The sequence below is a fragment of the Archocentrus centrarchus genome, chromosome 3 (genome assembly GCF_007364275.1).
Source record: "Archocentrus centrarchus isolate MPI-CPG fArcCen1 chromosome 3, fArcCen1, whole genome shotgun sequence".
NCBI lineage: Eukaryota > Metazoa > Chordata > Actinopteri > Cichliformes > Cichlidae > Archocentrus > Archocentrus centrarchus.
This window is the reverse complement of record NC_044348.1, coordinates 12,154,808-12,176,503: the sequence shown is the minus strand read 5'-3', so window position 1 is coordinate 12,176,503 and position 21,696 is coordinate 12,154,808. Positions and strand designations below refer to the sequence as shown.

General features: G+C 37.5%; 1 protein-coding gene across 1 annotated transcript in view; it reads left to right on the top strand.

The window, feature by feature from the left end:
* gpc6a (glypican 6a) overlaps positions 1-21,696 on the top strand; it is a 145,635-nt gene that overhangs the window by 67,396 nt on the left and 56,543 nt on the right. Inside the window, 4 exon segments of the mRNA XM_030725049.1 lie at positions 1,210-1,601; positions 17,672-17,744; positions 17,747-17,791; positions 17,794-17,835. Of these exon segments, the coding sequence (XP_030580909.1) occupies positions 1,210-1,601; positions 17,672-17,744; positions 17,747-17,791; positions 17,794-17,835 (552 nt within the window).

Below are 21,696 nucleotides of genomic sequence, written 5' to 3'. Positions count from 1 at the left end.
TTGTTGTACTATTAAACCAAATTCTATTATTAGAACAACACATGCCCACCATGTAAGGGTATGACAGCTATCATTAACAATGCAAAGGAATGTCAGCCACCCAGAATACCAACCAGAAGACGAGCCCCTCTGATGGTTTATTAGCAAGCATGACACGTAAAACGTCTGCAGTGTTTGTTTACAAAGAAGAGTGGAGGAATATTTGACATTTGTACTTGGAGAGATGTGTTATAATCTTCCCAACATTTACGCCTGTGCACTCAGGAACATGGGATCCTATTAGCTAGGCTTCAGTGAGACTCCCCAGCTAATTCTACTTTTTTTTCTCTCTGTTTTTCTCTTTGTTGGCTGAGTTAGTCCTCCAGAGATCAGGTGCTCACATGGAAGAAAGGCACTTAGACAGATGACAAAGAAACACTAATATAATTGCTTTGAATGTTAAATCTGAATTGTATAATTTCACTTGTGAATTTTGATGTTCTTTGTATTAATGTGCATGAAGTGCTGAGTAGTTGCTGAATGACTGTGAAATGCAAGAATTTGTGTTCCAAGATATTTGATATAAAGCTTTATTTTTTTAAATGACAGCGTTGCACAGTGTAAAGTTTATGTTCTGACTCACTGACAATTATGGTGATTAAAAAAAAGATTATTAGAGTAACAATTTTGTAATATACTATTCAGATAATGCAAAGGGAATAAAGGCACTGTAACGCAATATTCAATTATAGGCTCACTGGCCAGCTGCCTCAGTGGACAAATAAATTGTTTCAGTGAGAAACTAATGCGTCTGGGAATAATGGTGGGTGCCCAGGATGATAATGTATACTAGTGTCTGTGTCTAAAACTTATGAATATTTTGTTACAGTATGCAATCAGAAACTTTACATTAATCATTCATAGTCCTTGTGGCCCATTATTTCTGCTATTAAATTATTAATGCCTTGGGCTGACTTTCTTCACATAATCAAGTACCTTTTGTTGGCTGCTATACATTGCTCCTGTATATGCAGATAGGCCCATAAAATAAGTCACTGAATTACCAGAGATACAACAGCCATACTTTGAGTAGATATTTTTATGCCTTTGAAGACTTTTGCTTGGTTTAAACTGTAGGAAAGAAGAAGGTTAACATGATGTGATGACCCAGCTTTGTGTCTTTCTCTATCCCTCCTTTTCTCCCATCTCCCCAAACATCCATACATATAGAGTTTTTCTTGGAACTGCTGGACAATTCCGAGAAGTCTCTCAACAGTATGTTCACACGGACATACGGGAAGCTGTATATGCAGAACTCTGAAGTATTCCAGGACCTGTTCACTGAGCTAAAGCGCTACTACACGGGAGGCAACGTCAACTTGGAAGAGATGCTGAATGACTTCTGGTCCAGGCTGCTGGAACGCATGTTCCAGTTACTTAACTCCCAGTACCACTTTACAGATGACTACCTGGAGTGCGTCAGTAAATACACAGATCAGCTTAAGCCTTTTGGAGATGTTCCCAGAAAACTTAAGGCCCAGGTCACCAGAGCGTTCATCGCCGCACGAACATTTGTCCAGGGGCTAATGGTGGGTCGGGAGGTTGCCAACAGGGTTGCTAAGGTGAGTTTAATTTTTTTTTTATCTCATAGCTGCTTCGGGTGTGATTTTGCTTTGTGATTTTGTTCCTTAAATCACTTACACCATTATGCTTTAAGATTTTCATTCCATGTGAAGATCATTTTGTGGATGCACAAGATATGGAAGGCAGTTTGAGACATTTTTTCATATTATATATGATGGTGTACACATTATTTTTACTCTTTCTCAGAGAGCAAAGCTTTGCAAAAGGGAAAGGTTTAAAGCACATATCTGCTGAGATTTCCTGTAGGGGTTCTGTTTGCATTTGTTCCTCTTTGCAGTTTGTATTATATCACTTTTTTCTGCATTGTGCATGAGTAAAAATGTGTATCATTTCAATGTGACAGTTAATTAAATCATTTAAAACTGATAATAGTTTGGTCTGAAAACTTAGATTAGATTAGATTAGATTAGATTAGATTAGATTAGATTGGCTTTTGTCAAACACTGAAGATTTCAAATGTTTTTTCAAAGGCTTAATTGTTAGGTTTTCTAATTCCATGGTACACACAAAATGTTTCACAACAGTTTTTAGTGGACGTCAAAACTAGGAAAAAAAGATATAACCTCAGCTGTTTGCAGAGCATTGCAGAGTTCCAGAAAGAATCTGCATCATGAAGTAGATTCAAACACTGGTATTAATGATCCAACTTGAGTTATTTACATTTGGATTCCGTCATTTAGTTTAAAAGCGAGTGTGTTTATGAAAACAGTGGAGAGAAATATGGAAATGAAAGCTCAATTAAACAGAGTTCTGTTTTGAAGGCAGTTTCCTCTAGTTATATTCATCATCAGCTTTTGATTCTGTTGGTTTACACTTTGTGGAACACAAAAAAAAGCCTTCTGGAATATTTATGAGCATTAAATTAAAAAAGCAAGCTCCCAGTAAAATACTTTCTACATGCTCTAAACTTATAGCACATTTTAAGGATTACAGAAGCAGATTTATCTTTAAAAAAAAAAAGAAAAAGAAACTAAACCAACTATTTTGCAGAAACCTATCTATCTAAAAATGTAATTAAATTACTGATAAGTCACAATGACAATTTTAGTCTGGAAAGTGCTGGCCCTTCCAAAATTAATATTCTTCACCTGCTTTTAGATGCGGATTATATAAAACTAGTTGTTCACAAGTTCAAACATCAAGTTTTAAAAATGTCTTCAGAGTTCAGCGGTGATAAGATTCATTGCGGGCTCCTTTTGAGCTTAAAGCTCGCTGTCCCTTTCAATTCAACAAGGGAAGGAAATTGTAAGAAGAGCAAAGAAGAAGAAAGTGGAAGCAAGAGTGGCAGGGCAAAAAATAAATGATGTGTGCACTTCACTTTCATGTTGGAGACTTAACTCTCTGTGTAAAGTAGAGACAGATCATAGAATGTGAACCAGGGTTATTATAGTTAACGAAAACGAACGAAATAACGAAAACTGAAATTGAAAAAACATTGTCGTTAACTGAAATAAATAAAAACTAAAATTAAAAGGAAGAAACGACAACTAACTAAAACTGAATTGTGAGTTTACAAAACTAACTAAAACTAACTGAAATTATAGATATTGTTATTTTTTCAAAAGTCTTGTGGATTGATATGAAATCATTTTTTCCTCTCTCCGAGTTTAAGCTCGGAACGCCGTCGGGCAAATGGGTGCGCATGTGGGTGGGGGCGCACACCGCGCTGCTCCTCATAGTGTCCCATGTGGTGTTTTTTTTTTTTTTTACTATGATAGCACAGATAGCAGCGAGTGTCTTGTTGTGGATGATGTTGTGGATGATGTACGGAACACTTCTTAGTCAGGAAAAAAAACACCAACATCAAAGTAGACCTGAGAAGCGCACACAAGGCAGCTACGGAAACCGCTCTCATCCTACAAGGCAACCTGGCCTGCACCTCCAGAGAAACGTGACTACTCGTCGGGTCAACGCAGCCACAATGTTGTGTTTAGTCCTTGTGCGTTTCCGGCTACTTTATCAGTCAGATAATAACAATCAGGACTAATAATCAAAGCATCGATATAAGGACTCACAAATGTCAGCAAATTCCTGGAGGGAGCTGCTGAAACTATGGGAATGGAAGGAACGAAGAAAGTGAAAAAACAGGAACAAATATGTTTGCACCCTAAAAACAGCACAAAGAGCGAGGACCAAAAAACCCCAGCACACAACCACAAGGTAATTAACACACGCAATCCAGCTATACATGCATAAATGCGGACATGAGGTCGGACACTTCCGTAGGCTACATAGGCCGCAAAGACCCTGCAAGTCTAATCAGCGAGCATCTAACCAAGCTAGCTCCAAAACAGAAGCAGCATCAGGTGGAGAGAACATCAGGATGCAGCTGGATTTGAGCTTTGACTCCTTCAAGGAGTTTGTTTTTGTCAAACACCACATGTAGCTGTTGTTAATCTGCTGCACTGAGGCTGAACTTTATTGGGAGTTTATTGTAGAATTTATTGAGTTTTGGAGTTCATATTGTTAGCAGTTTCTCCCTGTTGATGTTCATGTGTGTCCTTAATATTACACACATTTAGCATGTAGTTCTGCTGTCTGTGAACAGTTGGTTGCTGAATATATTTCTTTAAAGGGTATCTTTAAAGGGTACCTGATTAAGTATGAAAATACTAAAACTAATACTGAAACTAACTAAAACTAAGCATAAAACCAAAAATAAAAACTAATAAAACGAGCAAAACCACTCTGAAAACTAATTAAAACTAACTGAATTAGAGAAAAAAAAGTAAAAACTAACTAAAACTAAACTATAATGTAAAATCCAAAACTATTATAACCCTGATGTGAACACAACAGAATGCATTAAATTTATATTAGAACTTTTGCTCTATGACTACATAAAATATAATATTTTAACAAAAACCACACAGCCAACCTTCACCTGGGGCGGTATTTCACCCAAATTTTCTGTGTTTCATTGTAAATAGCGATTTGCATGTTATTTTCAGTTGTATCATTTGATGGTGGTGCTTCTGATTTACGTTATTTCCAGTTCTTTTTTTTTTTTAATCATTTGGATGTCATTCAAGCATATTGTTAGAAAAATAGAGGAAAATTAGTGCTGTAATGTTTCTTAAGTACAGTGAATGCTGTAAATTCTCATGCTTTCCAGGAATAAATTGTGAATAGCAAGCTAGAATGCAATATGATATTTTTCTTACGTTAAGTCAAGATGGCATATGTCTGCCATATAAGTGAAATCATAATGCATAATGTCACACAACCTAATTTCAGTCATCGTACAAAAACTCAAGGACTAGGCCCAATACTGTATATTGTAAGGCTCAAATCCTTACTTTAGATAATTACGGCACAGTACTGTAATATTCTCTACAATTAAAAACAAAATTGCATTACAGTCAGTACACCGCAGACTTCCATGCTGACAAATATAGCTGGCAGTGGTTCTCTATAATTCAGCAGGGTGATTTGTTACATTGTACACCATATTATGACTTATAAGAAGTCACACTATCATTAACCACAAGAAATGGTTACATTTAAATTCACTCTCTAATTTCTTCATATTTCTTCATTAGACCAAACACCAAATCATCCTCAATTTATATTTTATCTTTGAACCTTTACCATCAATTTGATATATGACCAGCCTCCCCCTATGCACCCCCACCCCCCCATGCTTGCTCTATTTCAGAGGATTGTGAATTTTCCCACCTCAATATTATGTACATATTAAAGTGCTCTGTCATATTCTACCACCATGCATTATCCCTAAAGAGTTGGTCATTTTTAATGCTCATAATGTCTTTTAGCTTACCACTGAGTCAGTCACCATTTCCTGAGTGGCATAGCCATTTCAGATGAAGAGTTAAAATGAGCACCTCCATACATCTGTCCTAGGCCCAAAAGGCGCCGCCACTCTGGATCAAATCCCATATTCCCTTCTTCCTCATCAATTATGAAGCGGAGCCTGGAAACAGTGCGGCATTGCTGAAGGCTGTCAGGCTGGTGAACAACCGTAGAAGTCGAGGTGAAAAGTTGTTTGACATGACAAATCACCTTGACCTAAGAATCACCCTCGGTGCCGTGCTGTTTTCACTGGCAGAAATCCACTTGCATCTCTTTACAGCACACTGTTAGAGTAAACACCAATTTTCTAAATTCGTGTGTATAAGCACACTGTTGCATCCCGCTCAATTTTATATCCACAAGAATCAGAAATTTTTAGGTGCTTTGTAGCAGAATGCAACATTTCTTTTGTGTTACTACTGCAATTACTATGGCTCTATAAATCAGTGTTTGGTCATTTGGCAGTGTGTTATATTAGCAGACCATTTGCGAACACATAGTGTTGAAAAATACCTCAGAGCTGGACTGCTGTGACAAATTCACCATCTGTCACGGAGGTAAAATTCTGTGTACTTATTCTCCTGCAGGTTTAGTTTAAAATTATTCTTGAGACATAAAAAGTAAGCAATACTTTACAGTAAATAATATTTTACAGAACAAATGATAAATCAATGAATAGGTAATAAAGATAATTTAGTTAAATGATTAGTTGAATATTTCATATAATTTATAAAACTGTATTATTGTCCCTGATGGAAGGTAGCATTAAGATTGAGCATGATTTAATCAGTCTAGCTTGTCCAGTTGACAAAAGAGTCTCACCACAAACTCCACTTAGAGGCAGTCTTAGAAGATGGAGTCTTCTCACTTGCCATTGATTTTTTTTTCTTTTTTTTATGTGTGTGCTTTACAGGTTGAGAGTGAAAGATCATTAGACCAACAGGTTTATCAGGAGCACTGCAGACAAATGGAGAAATAAATTGTCATTTGCCACCAGTTTTGAGTCTAATTTATATGTAAAGTGTTGCATACTACAAATGATCCTTAGTGGGCAACTCTAACAAGTCACCATTGGGGCTTCAATTTCAAATATCCAAATTGATCATTAAAGATTTAAAACCCATATTTTAGAATGGCAAAACATGCCCCCCCCCCCCCCCCCCCCCCCCCCCCCCCTCATGTAATGCCTGCTTTTAACCAGTTGTCTGTTTAATTTTCCATGTTACTTTACATCAGGATTATGCACTGACAATAATGAGCCATACATGTTTACTGCGAACAGACAGCTCTGTGTGCCGTGAAGTCGGAACAGGAGCGATATCAGTCCATAAAATGTGATTGCACTAGACTTGCACTGAACAGTTTCCTGGACCTCGATCCCGGATTAAGAGCAGAATCCCTCTGGATTACAGTTTATGATGACCATTAGGAGTTTTATCCTAGCAGTACTTAAAACACAGTCCAACTACATTAAGACCTACTCAAAGAAGATTGTAGGGATTTGGAATTTTTGAACGGTTTAAAGTTCAGGCATTTAAAGCACTTATCACTCACTCTGCATACGCATTGGAAGCTGGCCTACTCCGTGGTGCACTTTTAGTCGTGATGATGGAAGGAAGTAGGGTATTTTGTGGAGAGGGATTTGTTTTCCCTGATGGCTTATACTGCCACGGTGATCTCATTATACACTCATTTCCGACCATGAACTGTCAGATAATTTCACATTAAGCTCTGAGGCAGTTTCTAATCTTTACACAACATTTACCTTAGATTAATGCGCTGCCAGATTACTTTGCTGACATGTGAGAAATATCATCATCAGTTCCATGTGCTTTCCATAGATTTTCATGTTTTGTGGTTCTGCTTTTTGAACTCACTGTCCTACAATAGTTTGATCATTGAGTGCATTCAATGTTTAACAAAAAAAAGATAGAAAAACACAGATTGCCGACACATGACCTGTGTGTTTGGATGTGTGCTTGTTTGACTTTAATATCTAATCAGATAAAACTTCAATTTACTCTTTGGAAATAATGTTACACATTTTATATATTTTCACTTTTGCAGTGAATCAGTGTGAATCAGTGCTGTGTCTCAGGTTCAAAACTGTACACCAGTTGTAGTTATAATTGCTATTAAAAAGACAGAAGAATTTCTAACACAGCTTTTCCAAACATCCTAGTTTTATTTTGGACGCTTTCATTATTTCCACTTTGCACACAGAAACTAACTTATTTCACAAAACCTACCAGGGTCAATATTTTTAGCCCCCCCTGAAGCTAATAGTCAATTGTGTATCCTTTTGCTGGATAACAGCCTGAGGTTGTTTGTTGTAGTTTTCAACACGCCTCATACAGTACATGTCTCCTGAGCAATCCCAGCTGGTTCTTCTTTGGTGAATCTCTCAAGCTCCACCAGATTTGATGGTCTTCTGGCCTGGACCTTGGTCTTCAGTTCACCCCACAGACTTTCAGTGGAATTCAAGTCACGGCTTTGTGCAGGCCAGTCAGTTCTTCAGCACAAACGATGTATGTTTTGGTTTGTTGTTGTGTTGGAAAACAAAGCAACGTCCCAGACCCAGTTTTGCTGCTGACATGTCCTTCTTTCTTCATGATTCCTTTTACCTTTACAAGATTCCCAGTTCCAGACACTTTGAAGCATCCCAACAGCATAAAACTCCCACCACCGTGTTTCACTGTGGGGACAGTGTTCTTTGGCGTCTCTCTTTTCTCTGTCCAAACACAAGCAGCGTCTCTGTGGCCAAAAAGGGTGAACTTCCAGAATGTATAATCTTTCTCCAGGTTGTCCTTAGCATACTTCCGAGTTTTTCTTGGTCTGCAACCTTGCAGTCCATTTCTGCCGGGTTCTAGTGATTGTCTTCTTTGAGACTACAATTCCAGTCTTATTCACGAATGTCTTGGTTGTTTGTTTGGGGTTTTTTTGTTCTTTTGGGGGGGGGTTTGGGTCTTCAGACACATCTCTCACTAGTTTTTGAAATCTTGTTCTGTACTATGGCTCTCTTTGAATTTCTTGATGGTACTTGTCAATCCAGTTTGTAACATTTGGAAACGCTGTGATAACTCTGTATCCATCTTGTGCTCTGTGAGCATCAACAATTTTTTTTCTAAAAGGATTTCTTTTGGTGATGATGCTTTCTCAAGTGACAGCTCAACCCCTGCTGAGGTTTTTATACTGTGTGTAAACTGGAAGGCAACCCTCAGCTTTAACTTGATTTTGCAAACTTTGAGCATTACAAAGTTAAATCATTGCAGTGGTTTGTGTTTTTTAAGTATATTCACTGGCCACTTTACTAGTTACGCCTTGCTCGCTGAGCTGCCTTAATTTTTCGTGGCATCGATTCAACAAGGTGCTGAAAACATTCTTCAAAGATTTTGGTCCATATTGACGTGATAGCATCACACAGTTACTGCAGACTTATCAGCTTCAAATCCATGATGTAAATCTCCCATTCCACCACATCCCAAAGGTGCTTTCTTGAATTGAGATCTGTGGCTGTGGAGGCCATTTGAGTACAGTGAACTCACTGTCATGTTCTAGAAACAAATTTGAGATGATTTGAGCTTTGTGACATGGCGCATTATCGTACTGGAAGCAGCCATCAGAAGATGGGCACTCTGTGGTCATAGAGGGATGGACATGGTCAGAAACAATACTTAGCCAGGCTGTGGCGGTTAAACACTGCTCAGATGGTGCTAAGTGGCCCAGAGTGTACCAAAAAATATCCACCATTACACTACAAGCAGCCTGAACTGCTCATACAAGGCAGGATGAATTCATGCTGTCATGTCGTTAAACCAAATTCTGACCCTACCGTCCGAGAGTCACAGCAGAAATTGAAACTCATCAGTCCAGGCAATTTTTTTTTCCCCAATCTAGTAGTGCAATTTTGATGAACTCATGTGAATTGTAGCCTCAGCTTCCAGTATCCAATTGTATCCTCAGCTTAGCTGACAGGAGTGGCACCTGGTGTGGTCTTCTGCTGTCCAACTGCGTCAACACACAATGTTCTGTGCATTCAGAGACACTTTTCTGCATACCTTGGTTGTAATGAGGTTGTAATTGCCTTCTTATCAGCTTAAAATAATCTGTCCTTTCTCCTCTGACCTCTGACATCAACAAGGCATTTTCACCCAGAAAGCTGACACTCGCTGGATATTTTCTCTTTTTCGAGCCAGTTTCTGTGAAGCCTAGAGATGATTGTGTGGGAAAATCCCAGTTTCTGAAATACTCAGACCAGCCTGACTGACACTGTTAACCATATTAACCATGTCACATTCAAAGTCAGTTAAATCACCTTTCATTCTGATGCTCTGTTTGAACATTAGCAGGTCATCCTGACTATGTCCACATGTCTAAATGAGTCGCTATGTGACTGGCTGATTAGATATTTGCATTAACAAGCAGTTGAACAGGTGTACCTGACAAAGTCTCTTTTGAATTACACAAATTTGTTTCAGTGAAGGGCAGTCATTGGTGTGTTTTGATGAGGTTGTTCATTATATATTTCTAGTCTTGTAGTTTTGACTACTTTATGCTGCTACTCCATGCACCTTAAATATAGGGATTTTATTGGCCAGTGCTGTCCTTTTAAAATGTTTGTCCAGCAAAAGCCAAACCAGAAATGACCTCATTAAGTTCAGCTAGATAGCTGTGTTAATTTTCATCCTCCTAAGTTAATTTGGGTTGTGGAAGTTAGTTGCTGGCTTCACATCAGATTGAATTAAATTTGTTTCAAAATAATATTAGTATAATGTTTCTACATTCATCACTCAAGTAGCAGTTTAAAGGCAAGGATGTTGACATTTGAAAGTAAATAAAGAAAATATATTTACAGGCATCTGTGGTTGGAGCAAAACAACCCTCTGGGAATGTGGCTGGACATTTTTCATTCCTTTCTCATACTTATAGACAAAACCATTACCCAATTAATGGAAGAAAAAAAACAACAACTGCCAGAATAAAAATTATGATATAATTTTAAGTAGAAAAGGAAATTGTAATAGACCAAAATGGGTTTCTGTAATCACACCTCAAAAGATTCACATAATGGGCACTGCAGTATGCTTTGGTACTGCAAAACAGCGCCAGTGGAGCTAGTTATGTTTTTACAGATTGAATTAGTAATTACAGAAATATCACTTCTTGTTGACATTAATACAAAATGCCTTAATTTGATTAAGAAAGTGTGAATGCATCCATATGATCTTGTAGTTCAGTATCTGTACTTGTAATTAATATGTTGCACAACCAAACAGTGGACCAGAGCAATCTGACAGCAGATTCTGCTCAGGGCTAGATTAAGTGACCTCCTTCGTGAGAAAGTGTGGTCCATCCGTGTTTCTTAGCTGAGGTCCACACATGCAGATGCACCAGACAAACTTCCTCTCTCCCGCTCTCTCTCTCTGTCTGTCTCCTTCTCCCTTGTTGGCTCAAAGCTCACACAGCTTGCTGAGGATAAGGCCTCAGCCACAGTGCTGTGACGGCAGATGGCAACTGGCTCAAAAAGGTTGGCACGTCATCGGGAAATGTGCTGCACCAAAGATGTCCTTTTTAATTAAAAGATTTTGATCTGTAGTGAACTGCAGAATGTTGGAAAAAATGAAAGACAGCATGTGGTCTGAAATACAAGAACATTATATGAAAGGATAATAAAGAAATATACTGTATCCTCCTCTCTATAGTAGGCTGCGCTATCTTCCTTTCAGTATACTCTAAAGGGCACAGTGAGCCAGATACGCAGTGGGTGGAAATTTGGAACAAAATACAAAAGGATGGCAATTTGTCAAAAAATTTGAAAAATAATCCATCATATTTTAACGTGTCCTTTAAAATACCTCTTATCCATCTCTTATCCACTTGTGAAAACATGTCATCTGACTGGAGCAACCCACATCACTCTTATGACAACTTTTTGCACCTTGATTTAAAGTGTATGGCACCACATCTTTATTTAACAAGCACTTAGAGAAGGTTGTCAGCAGCAGTGTTGTGACATTTGTTCAGAGGTTTCTTGGCAGCCCTGAGACTTGTCTGCCCCTGACATTCAGGCTGGGCTGCGGACCTTTAGAGTCAGATGGACAGAGGGCGAGCGCTACGCTTAAATCCAGGAGGCACCACGGCAGATGGATAACAATGTAGTGTATGAAGGTCTTGTACCCACTAGAGATGGTGAATCACTCATGGTACACTGTGCCTAGTCAATGAGCAGCACGAGGTTGGTTTTTAACATGTTTCCCCTTGTCGTTGTAAATTAAAGAAACAGACCCAACTGCTGCTGCAGACATGCAAAATAACATGGTATATGTCAGGGTAGATCAACGGGTGTGCCCGTGTCTCAACAAAGACAGACACTTGAGCTGACTTGAGTGGGTCACAGGGGTCCCCCAAGTAACACTGTGTTGTTTCATTGAGGCACAGCTGCTCACATGTGGATTATTCTGTCTGTCTCAGACATTCATTGATTTGACAGCAGCTGATTTTAGTGCAACCCCTCTGGAATTGTCTTGGCTCCAACTTACATTTAACATGCAGAGTGGAGGGTGACCGAAGTTAGTGGAGAAGCACAGAAAGGAAGCGTGATTAGTGAAAGTAGAGTGAAAGTGCTACAGACCACGTTTTATTTTCAGTGACAACTCTGGTTCATTTATTTTTCCTGGTCTGTGTGTACTGAAGAATTAATATTTATCTCAAGTTGACTTTGTTTTAACCTCAGCTCTCTAAATCTGTTGTAAGTAAATGTAAGTCTCTAAATATATTTCTATATTGGAATGGCTTTTGATTATAACAAAATTATTTGTGACTCTTCTTGTATAGTATTACACACAATACAAATACCGCTATGCAAATACCAAACTATTATATACATTTTTTCTAATATACCTTGGTATACATTATGGCTAAATCAAAAATTCAGAATTTGACTGTCCATGTAAGATACATGATACAATAAATATATATATAAATAAACACATACATCAATTTGGAGCACACGGTGTCTACTTACATAGAGTACAATGTAGGACATCTGTTGGCACCTCTTACAAGGACCCATATGAGTATTTTCTGCTCTGGCACCCTTGTGATTAAGATGTGGCTATGTTTAGAGAAGTAATACTACTTGGTCAGGGTCATATCACCTTCATGGTTAAACGAACGCAATACTTTTCTGGAGAGGGCAATTTGGCAAGCCATTACAATAAAGCTTGTTCATCACCAAAATTGTTCCCATGGTCCCCAAGTCCTTGTTTCTACAAGGACTGACTTGTGCATGAGCTAGTCTAGATTTTTATTTTATTTTACTTTTTAAATTTGGATTTATTTTAAAGTTGTATTTGTCACATTATGTTTAAAGTGAGCCTTCAACAAAATTAAAAATAATTTAATCCGATTTTACATGCCACATGAGCGTTTCCATGAAAATGCTAATCGTATTCCTACAGTTAGCATTTTCTATGACTTGTAGGATTAATATCAGATGTTTGTTGTAATATCCCTTAATGCAACCCTTTGGTTAGGAAGAAATAAGTGGTTAAGTTTTACACTGTTGATTTATGCAACCAAGCACATGTTTCTCTTGGTAGCAGATGGTAGTCTTATTTGCACAGTAACAAATCACTCATATTGCCATTGACACTAATGGCTGTAGAATTGAATGGGGACACTGGGGCAGCAATGCAGTCTTACATCCATGTCCAATCAGCGCGAAGCAACACAACCTGTCACAATAATTATGACAGAACTATTGAGACAATTTTTTGGCGACAGCCTCACTGTCCCACAAGTGTTCCCCTTGATTGGCCTTGGTGGCTTGCAAAGTCATTGTCATTTCTCATAACTTCATTACTTGGTGGCTCAAAGCAATTTCCATCGTCTGTGCCTCTCCTACTTTGTTACCCCTAAAGGGAGCTTACACCATTTACGCATGACAACACCTTGTCAGAGAGACGAGGTGATGTCCCTCCGAGTGTCTTTTGGAGTTATCCCGTATTTTAATGGTACAGTAAGGCCTTTCTTCTTATTCTAATGATTCAGCCATCATGGATGTGTCTTATTGCTGATTGAATTCAGGTGTGTGTAATGGCTCCTGACTGTGGCCTTTATGGGATGCCATTAGAAAGCCTGAAGCTTGCTATATTGTTGCCCATAAGGCCCATTGCATTTAAAATCTTACACTTGGAATTCTCAGGTATCTTTATGCTTACATCAGGAGCTGACCGCATCTTCAAGCAGGCTAAAGAGCAGGTTGCTGTTTATGGCTCACCCCGTTATTATTTCTTATAATGCATTCACTCACTTAAGTAAAGAACTTATGGAACAAAGTGAAAATCACATAATGTCAACAAAACAGTATGAATTTGCAAGAAAATTTACCATGTATTAACTATGCAGTGTTTTAGCTTTACTTTAAAAAATATAATACATTTAAAACTTGAACTACATTTTTTCTAATAAAATAGACAATAAGATTTATGTAATATTTATCAGTTTGGGACTTTAATTTAGATTTTTTTTTTCTGATTAGAGAATCTGAATCCTTCCTCCACGACTGCAAAACACACACAGTGGCTCGCACATAAGTGTATGCTCTCCATGCGGCGTTACTGTTGCACTTAAACATCAGATGAGTAGATTAGTGTTTAATCTCACTCTGACTCTGAGGCATCTCACTTCCAAGTTCTACCCTCAGCCTGCTGTGAAATATTTTATCTACTCAACCTTAAATAAGGGCTAACAAGATTATCAGATTACTCATCATCCAGGGCATCCGACGACTGCTGGGCACAGTAACAGCAATGATGTAAAAAATCCCACTAAGATAATGTGTTAGGAGGCACCATTTTAATGCAAATTTCCAAAGGCTCACAAAGCTTTAGGGCAGCTTAAAGCACTTTTCCCATTTGCAGTATTAAATGTATTTCTTCAGTTGCCACAAAAAAAACCTACATCAAATATAAAGCATGTATTGGAACTGGACTGTGGTTAAAAAAAAAAAAAAAAACTGTAGCACTCTTTTCCCTGTGTCTGTTGAGAAAACTGGGCCAAGTTTCTCAAGTTGAATCAAATTGAATTGACGAAGGAGATTAATCATAGACTTTTTAAATATATATATATATATATATATATATATATATATATATATATATATATATATATATATATATATATATATATATATATATATATATATATATATATATATATATATATATTATATATATTCTAATGAATAAATGCTGTACTTTATTGTACAAGTTGGAAGAAATTGCACACTGATGTTAAGTTGTGCAAAATGTAATTTGCAGTGCTTTGCTGTGTTCAGTAAATGATGCAGAAACTATATTTTCATTAGGCTCCTCTATAATGTTGTCATCATTTATACCACAGCAGTGAAACAGGAAATTTATCAAGCATGTATATTCCAAAGTCATGCTGTCAACTGGTTCTTGCTTCACAATTGTGTTTAAACTGGATTTAATGTTGCTGCTCAGGTACAGTAGCCCGGCCACGATGAGCCAAAAGATAAAACAAAAGGGAGGAGTTCTCCCTCCCTCTGTCCTCTGTCACTATGCAAAACATATTATATGCCAATTAAATCTGTGAAATAAAATGATTCCAATGCTTGATAAGATAATGTATCTATCTATTGCATATGTATCTGGGATTTGAGTCATTGATGAGGGAGCGGGCAAGAGATATTGCTGAAGAAACACAGGGATGTGGGTGGGAGTGTAATCGAAAACTGTCATAATACAATGGTGAAGTACATTTAGCAGGAAGACTTTGTGAATTTGGTGATACTGATTTTTATAAAGTACAAGTAGTGAAGACATTTGGGAAAAAAAACAGACTGAGATCCAAAGATAAGCGCAGTGTCACTGCAAAGTCTGTAAATAGATGACCAAAGCTTAGTTAGTGTTATATATATTGGATCCTGAAAATCATAAAGTGTGCATTTGGAAGCAGAAAGTCTGTGGAATTTTAGAGGCTGTTCTTTCCAAACCAAATACTGTGATTGGCATTTAGTTGGTCCCGTTTCTCTGTCCAAACGTGGTGACAGCACCTGCTGTTCCTTCTGTTTGTCTGCTAGTGTCTTGTCCGGTTTTCTCTCCGTCTGCTTCATCTGAATCTGTCTCTCTGTTTTCTTGGTGTTTGTTGCTCTGCATCCTTGGCAGCATCTTAGGATTTCTCTACAGCCTGTTTTCTCTCTTGCTCTACTGTTTCTTTTAGGGAAGGAAAAAAAAAACTTCCTCCAGCACTGTTTATGAATCAGAAAATGTAGATGTTAAATTACAATAATACACTACACAGTGCAATGAGAGTATATGTTTCCATGATATTTTATAGTATACGCCCATAAAAGTATAGTGAATATACAATATGTCACTTATTTATATATTTAATTAGCTACATATTAAATATATGAATCATTTACAAATATGTCTATAAGCAGCATTTGTTTTATATTAAGCTCTCATGAGCAAGTTTTAAATGAATTATAACACTTAGTAATGTAGCTATAAGCAGATTTTAACTGATTATAAAAATATTGTCAACATCTACAACTCCTCATCGGCATCATAAGAATCCAAGTAGGACTGTGGTGTGTGAGTACAAAATGAATGTCAGCACAGTAAAGCACACACACACACACATGCATAGACACACATGCACGTGTGTGTGTGTGTGTGTGTGTGTGTGTGTGTGTGTGTGTGTCTTTCTAACTCTCCAGTAGTAGTATCTTCCTAATTCTGTCTATAATGCAGTAGTACCCCATATTTTTAACGGTTTCAAACACAACGCTCCGGTTTTCCGTGCATGTCAGCTTTCTAATGTGTTGTCAAATGAACCTTGTTCCTGAAAAATTCCATATGTTCACTACACTCCCAGAGAGATATAAACAATTTACAAGAACACATACCAGCGGATGACATACAGGGGTAGAATTGACAGCTAGCAACCTGGTTTAATGGCCTTCTTACAAGGCATCGCGTGATGTCAGTGGCAGATTGCAAATGTCAAAGATGGTTCATTTGATCCTTGTTGCTTGGTGCCGAGCAGCAGTGGAAGCAAGTACATGAAAAGCGCTCATCTCTGCCTTCTGCTTCTCTCTCTCTCTCTGTCTCATTTTCTCCCATCGCTCGTCTTTTTTTCCTCTCTCACACTCACACTTTCACACACAGGTGGTCTGGTCACGGTATGAGTGAAATCAAAGACAAACTGAAATGTTAAAACAGACGCAGGCTCTATGTAGTGTCATAGCAAAGCCTCAGATGCCATGGAGCTACAGTAACTGTTCTTTTTTCAGTTCCCTCTCATTTTTATCTTCTTTTATTCTTGTTTTATTTGTGCTTTATTTTTGTCACATGCTTTGTGCTGTCTGTCCTCGTTTTTTATTATTTTATTTTATTTTTTCTGATAGTACCTGTATTACCAAAGATTTAAATAGCAATATAGCAATACAGCTGTGGGGAAAAAATGAACGTTTAGCAACATGAATAAAAGTAAATTGGATTACCAGCTTATAGAAACAGTTTAGATCAGATGTAAGACGTTGGTTAGCTTTACTTTTATTCTTTTTTTTCTTTTTTTTTTTGTCTTTTGCAACCATCCTACTTTTCTGACCGATCTGCAACCGTCCCCAAACACACACACAACACACACACAAATGCACACTCACTCACAAGAAGTCTCCAGTGTGTGCTGTTCAAAATCTAAAGTCATGAATATAGAGGCTGACAGGCCAATTATCAGATGTACTCCCCGTTCTGCATCCCCACCTCTGAGGGGAAGCAGATGTGAGAATCCTGTCACTTTTACTCAAGCCAGTACAGTTACATGGCCCCAACAACAAAAGGCACAGCCTTCACAATGAATGGAGATGGACAGAGATGTAAACCTTGTCATGCTGTTTTATCTGTGGATTTTCACATTTCAAGCTTCAGAAGATGCGATGGAGTGTAGTATTTGTCAAAAGTTGAAATCCGTCCAATTCCCCTCCTTTCTATAATTTCAAAATAGAACTGCATTTCTTTCTGTTGATGCTTTGGCGTGCATTGGTGCCCTGCAGAAACCTCCTAATGTTTTGTGAAAATGTGACTACATTCCACATTCTAACTTCTCTTGGAATCATAACAGATTTTTGCTTATGATTACTGCTGCTTAATGAGATGAAAGCACTTAAAAAGCACGGAAAAAGCATCTGTTTGCTTTGCAGGTGAATGTAGTTCCAGCATGCGTTAAAGCCTTGACCAGGATGCTGTACTGTCCATACTGTCGTGGAATGCCGGGCTGAAACCCTGTCCCAACTACTGCCACAACGTTATGAGAGGCTGTCTAGCAACCAGGCAGACCTAGACGCTGAATGGAACCTCTTTATTGGTAAGATTTGAATCGAGTGCCCTTGCGCCTGTTTCCTTTTCTTCTCCTTTGTAGGTTCGTCTGCATGTGTTCAAACTTGAGCTTGTACTTCTAGTCTAAGTCTACATGTTTCTTTTCCAAGGCAGTGTCTTTGAATAGTCTCGGTGGGAATTCAGTAGGATGCGCTGTGATAGATTCAGCTTTAAAGGATTTACAGGACAAACTGAAATCTTATTTGTGAAACCTTTCTTCTTTTTCTGTCTGAAATGTTGTTTGCTATTGCTGGAACCCTGGCATAGTGCTTAAAGCTCTGGTCCCTGCTGTTTGGGATTGATAAAGGAGAGTATACCCTAGGCAAACACATTTTCTATAGTGTTTCCAGCTGAGCTTGGTGAGTAATATAGCACTTCAGTTCAGCTGTAAGCAGCTGGCTGCTGTAAGCCCTCCTGTTAAATGGATACCAAGGAGGCATATAGAGTGGTTCCCTCTGGATCTTTTGTAGGCCAGTGCTTTATTTGTTATGTACCCCAATCCATCCTCCCACCCGCACTAACAGATTTTTTTTTTTTTTTTTTTTTTTTAAACGGGGCACCATTTTTTAAGAGACATCCCCAAAGACTGTGTGTCAAGTGAACTGCACTTCTAAGCTTTTCGCTGTTCTGTGACAAGCCTGTCATTTGAGAAACCATGAGATGACGTACCGTTTGTTCTCTCCAATGGCATGTCTGAAGTCTCAGATCAACATGGGCCCCCATGCACTGAATGAGATGTCTCACAGCTTTATGACATGTGTTAAAAGTTAGTGTCTTGTTTGGTTGTGAAGAAGAAAATCTATTGTCGCAAAGGGATGATGTGCTTGACAGTAATGGGAAAAGCTGTTGTTGCAACGGAATGATGAATCTAGTTAGACCCAAGCACCCTTGGGGTGTTGAAAAAGATTTTTTTATTATTATTATTTTAAATCATTTTTTGTATAGACATGGGTTTGCTTTGGAAAGCCAGTGTTGTTCATTGTATTATAATTAGAAATGTGGAGCCCAGGGGATGTTTATTTTTGCTACAAAGATTTGTTTTTGATGTCTGGTGACATTTTGTGTTTGTTATCTGTTGCTAAAGTACTGTACTTCAATTTGCTTACTATGCAGCTCACAAGAAATATTGATCTGCCTTCAGAGACAACTTCTAAATGTATCACAGGTCAGTTCTCACCACTGAAGCATATCTTTGCATTATAGAAATGTATGGATTGAACCCCTACATAATCTGTCATTGTCCTCCTTTTCAATCATCAACTATTAGGGGAGGTTAGATTAAATGCATAGTCTTCGGTTTTTACGAACCCCCGGTGACATTTACCTGTGGACTTTGTTCACGTTTAAATGCCACTATTGATATCATTGATTGGTACAACCACAGAAGCTTTTTTTTTTTAAATTTTGTTATTCCACAGAAAGCACAAGAGGAGCATTTATTTAATGGAAAGATTTTGTTTTTTATTTTTAATAAAAATCAAACAGATGCACCTAAATTTAGGTTTACTACACTAAATCAACTAAATAAATGCTCATTTGATTTGTGGTAACTAAAATTCTTGCCAGTGTGTTTACGATAGATAGATAGATAGATAGATAGATAGATAGATAGATAGATAGATAGATAGATAGATAGATAGATAGATAGATAGATAGATAGATAGATAGATAGATAGATAGATAGATAGATAGATAGATAGATAGATAGATAGATAGATAGATAGATAGATAGATAGATAGATCTATTTTTAATGATGGCTGTTCTGAAATGTCATGGCAAAAAAAAAAAAGCACAGGTGTAGTTAATAACATCAAGGTGATTTGATCCCAGAGCCCTGCTCATGCAGGCTTTCTGGCTTAAAATAAAATCATAATGTCATTAGTTACATGGCTTGTATGCCTACTAGTCACCATGGAAATGTGATCTGTAATCACACTGAAGAAGACATAAAACAGATTTCTTTTCAAAACTGACAAAATTGGACATTTTTCTTCACCTTGAGTTTTTTTGTTTTGTTTTGGTTGTTTTTTGCCAGATAATTAACTGGCTGTTTTCCTATTTGTAACCCTTGATTTTTCTTCTTTTTTTTTTAAATTTATCTTCTTTCTGCAGAAGGATTTTTCTTAACATTGAAAATATTTTGGACTAGCCAAGCTTTGCTAAATGCCAGTGGATTCACCATGTTAATGGCATTAACCTTATTAAACTTATTACACATGCCATTTAGACTAATGGAAATAAAATTGTGTCAAAATAATCAGGTTCTGGCTACATGCTATATTGTACTTTAATACACCTAAACACTGAGAGCTGGATTTTTATAACCATGGAGAGCGACTGCTACACTGTATGAAAACAGTGTTGCTTTCCTGCTTTCTCTTCAAACATTTATGAAAATGTTCTTTGCATGTCGCTCAGTCACCAAACACAAAACACACACAGTGACATCAGTCCTTTCTCTCTCAGCACATAAAAGTTACATTACACACCCGATCCTTTATTTGCTGGGAAAATGATGGTCAGGATTTGTCTGCCATAAGAAACACTCTGGCCTTCATTTAACATGTGAAACAGAGATCTGTAATTTTAGTATTGCTGTGATTGGATTTTTATTTGTCTGTTGGGTGATGATGTTTTGGAAATTTAGAAACATGCTATAAATGCCTCTTGTAGCAGAAAAAAATATATATTTTAAAGGTAAGTTACAAAAATATCTTACAAGCCTTCCAAAATAAAACAGGTCTTTACATCAAGGATCCACTGTACTAGTTAATCAATCTTAATCTATAAAATATGTTTGTTTGTTTTTTTTTTAAGCCATGCTTTTTACACCTTGCTATATATATTTTTAACCTTAATTAAAATATTAATATTATAAGAATTAAAAAATGATATCGCAGTGATACTAAATAAGTATTTATTTAATTCCTATTTATATTACACAGGAAGTCTTTTTCATAGCAGCCATTTTGACATGAAATAGTTAAATGCAGATAATAACCTTCATAATGTCCTTACAACAGCTGTGTTTTATCTACCTTTTCATATCAGAATAGCTGCTGTGAAAAGAGTCTATGTTTGCCTTTGAATAAAAAATATGGGATTGCTCTAAATGCTTTACAGAACCATTAAACATCACTTAACATTAACAGGGCCCCACCATGAGCTCATCAGCTTGAGATATAAACTAAAATCTTGGCAATCAAAAAAAAATTAACATCAACTGCTGATGTTATTATACACATAAACGCAAGCAGTTTGCATGTTAAGATATCAGAATCACAATGTGAAACAAGCATTACAGCGGAGAGGGGAGAAAACGTGTTCCTGCTTTATTCGTGAAATCTGTGTAACATTGAAGCAGTAATGACCTTGGTGAATACTTTGATGTAGCCTACATATTGCTATGCAGAAGAAGAATGAATCACAGCTTCCGTTCCATACATATAAAGTTACAGTCACAGTACAGTAGTTTACGCTTTGTAAAGGTTACTGTAATGACATTGTGCCTTCCAGGCTGAAAAAAAGACAGACAAGTCAGTGAACAATGAGGATAAACCTGAGGAAGAAAGTGATTTACCTGCTTGTAGCTACCCATGCTGAGTGATTTTTGTGTGTGTGTTTGTGCGCGTCTACGTGTGTGTTCAGATGTTCAGGGAAAGAATTCAGGGTTTGGCCATTGGATGATCCTAGACCATCAGTCACCTGCCATTGTGACAAATTTACCCAGCCCTGCATCATGACAGACACATCATTATCATTTTTCTTGTCAGCACCTTGTTAAAATACCCTCAGAGACAGAGAGAGAGAAAGAGGAAGGGACGCGCATGCCATTATTCAAACTCTACA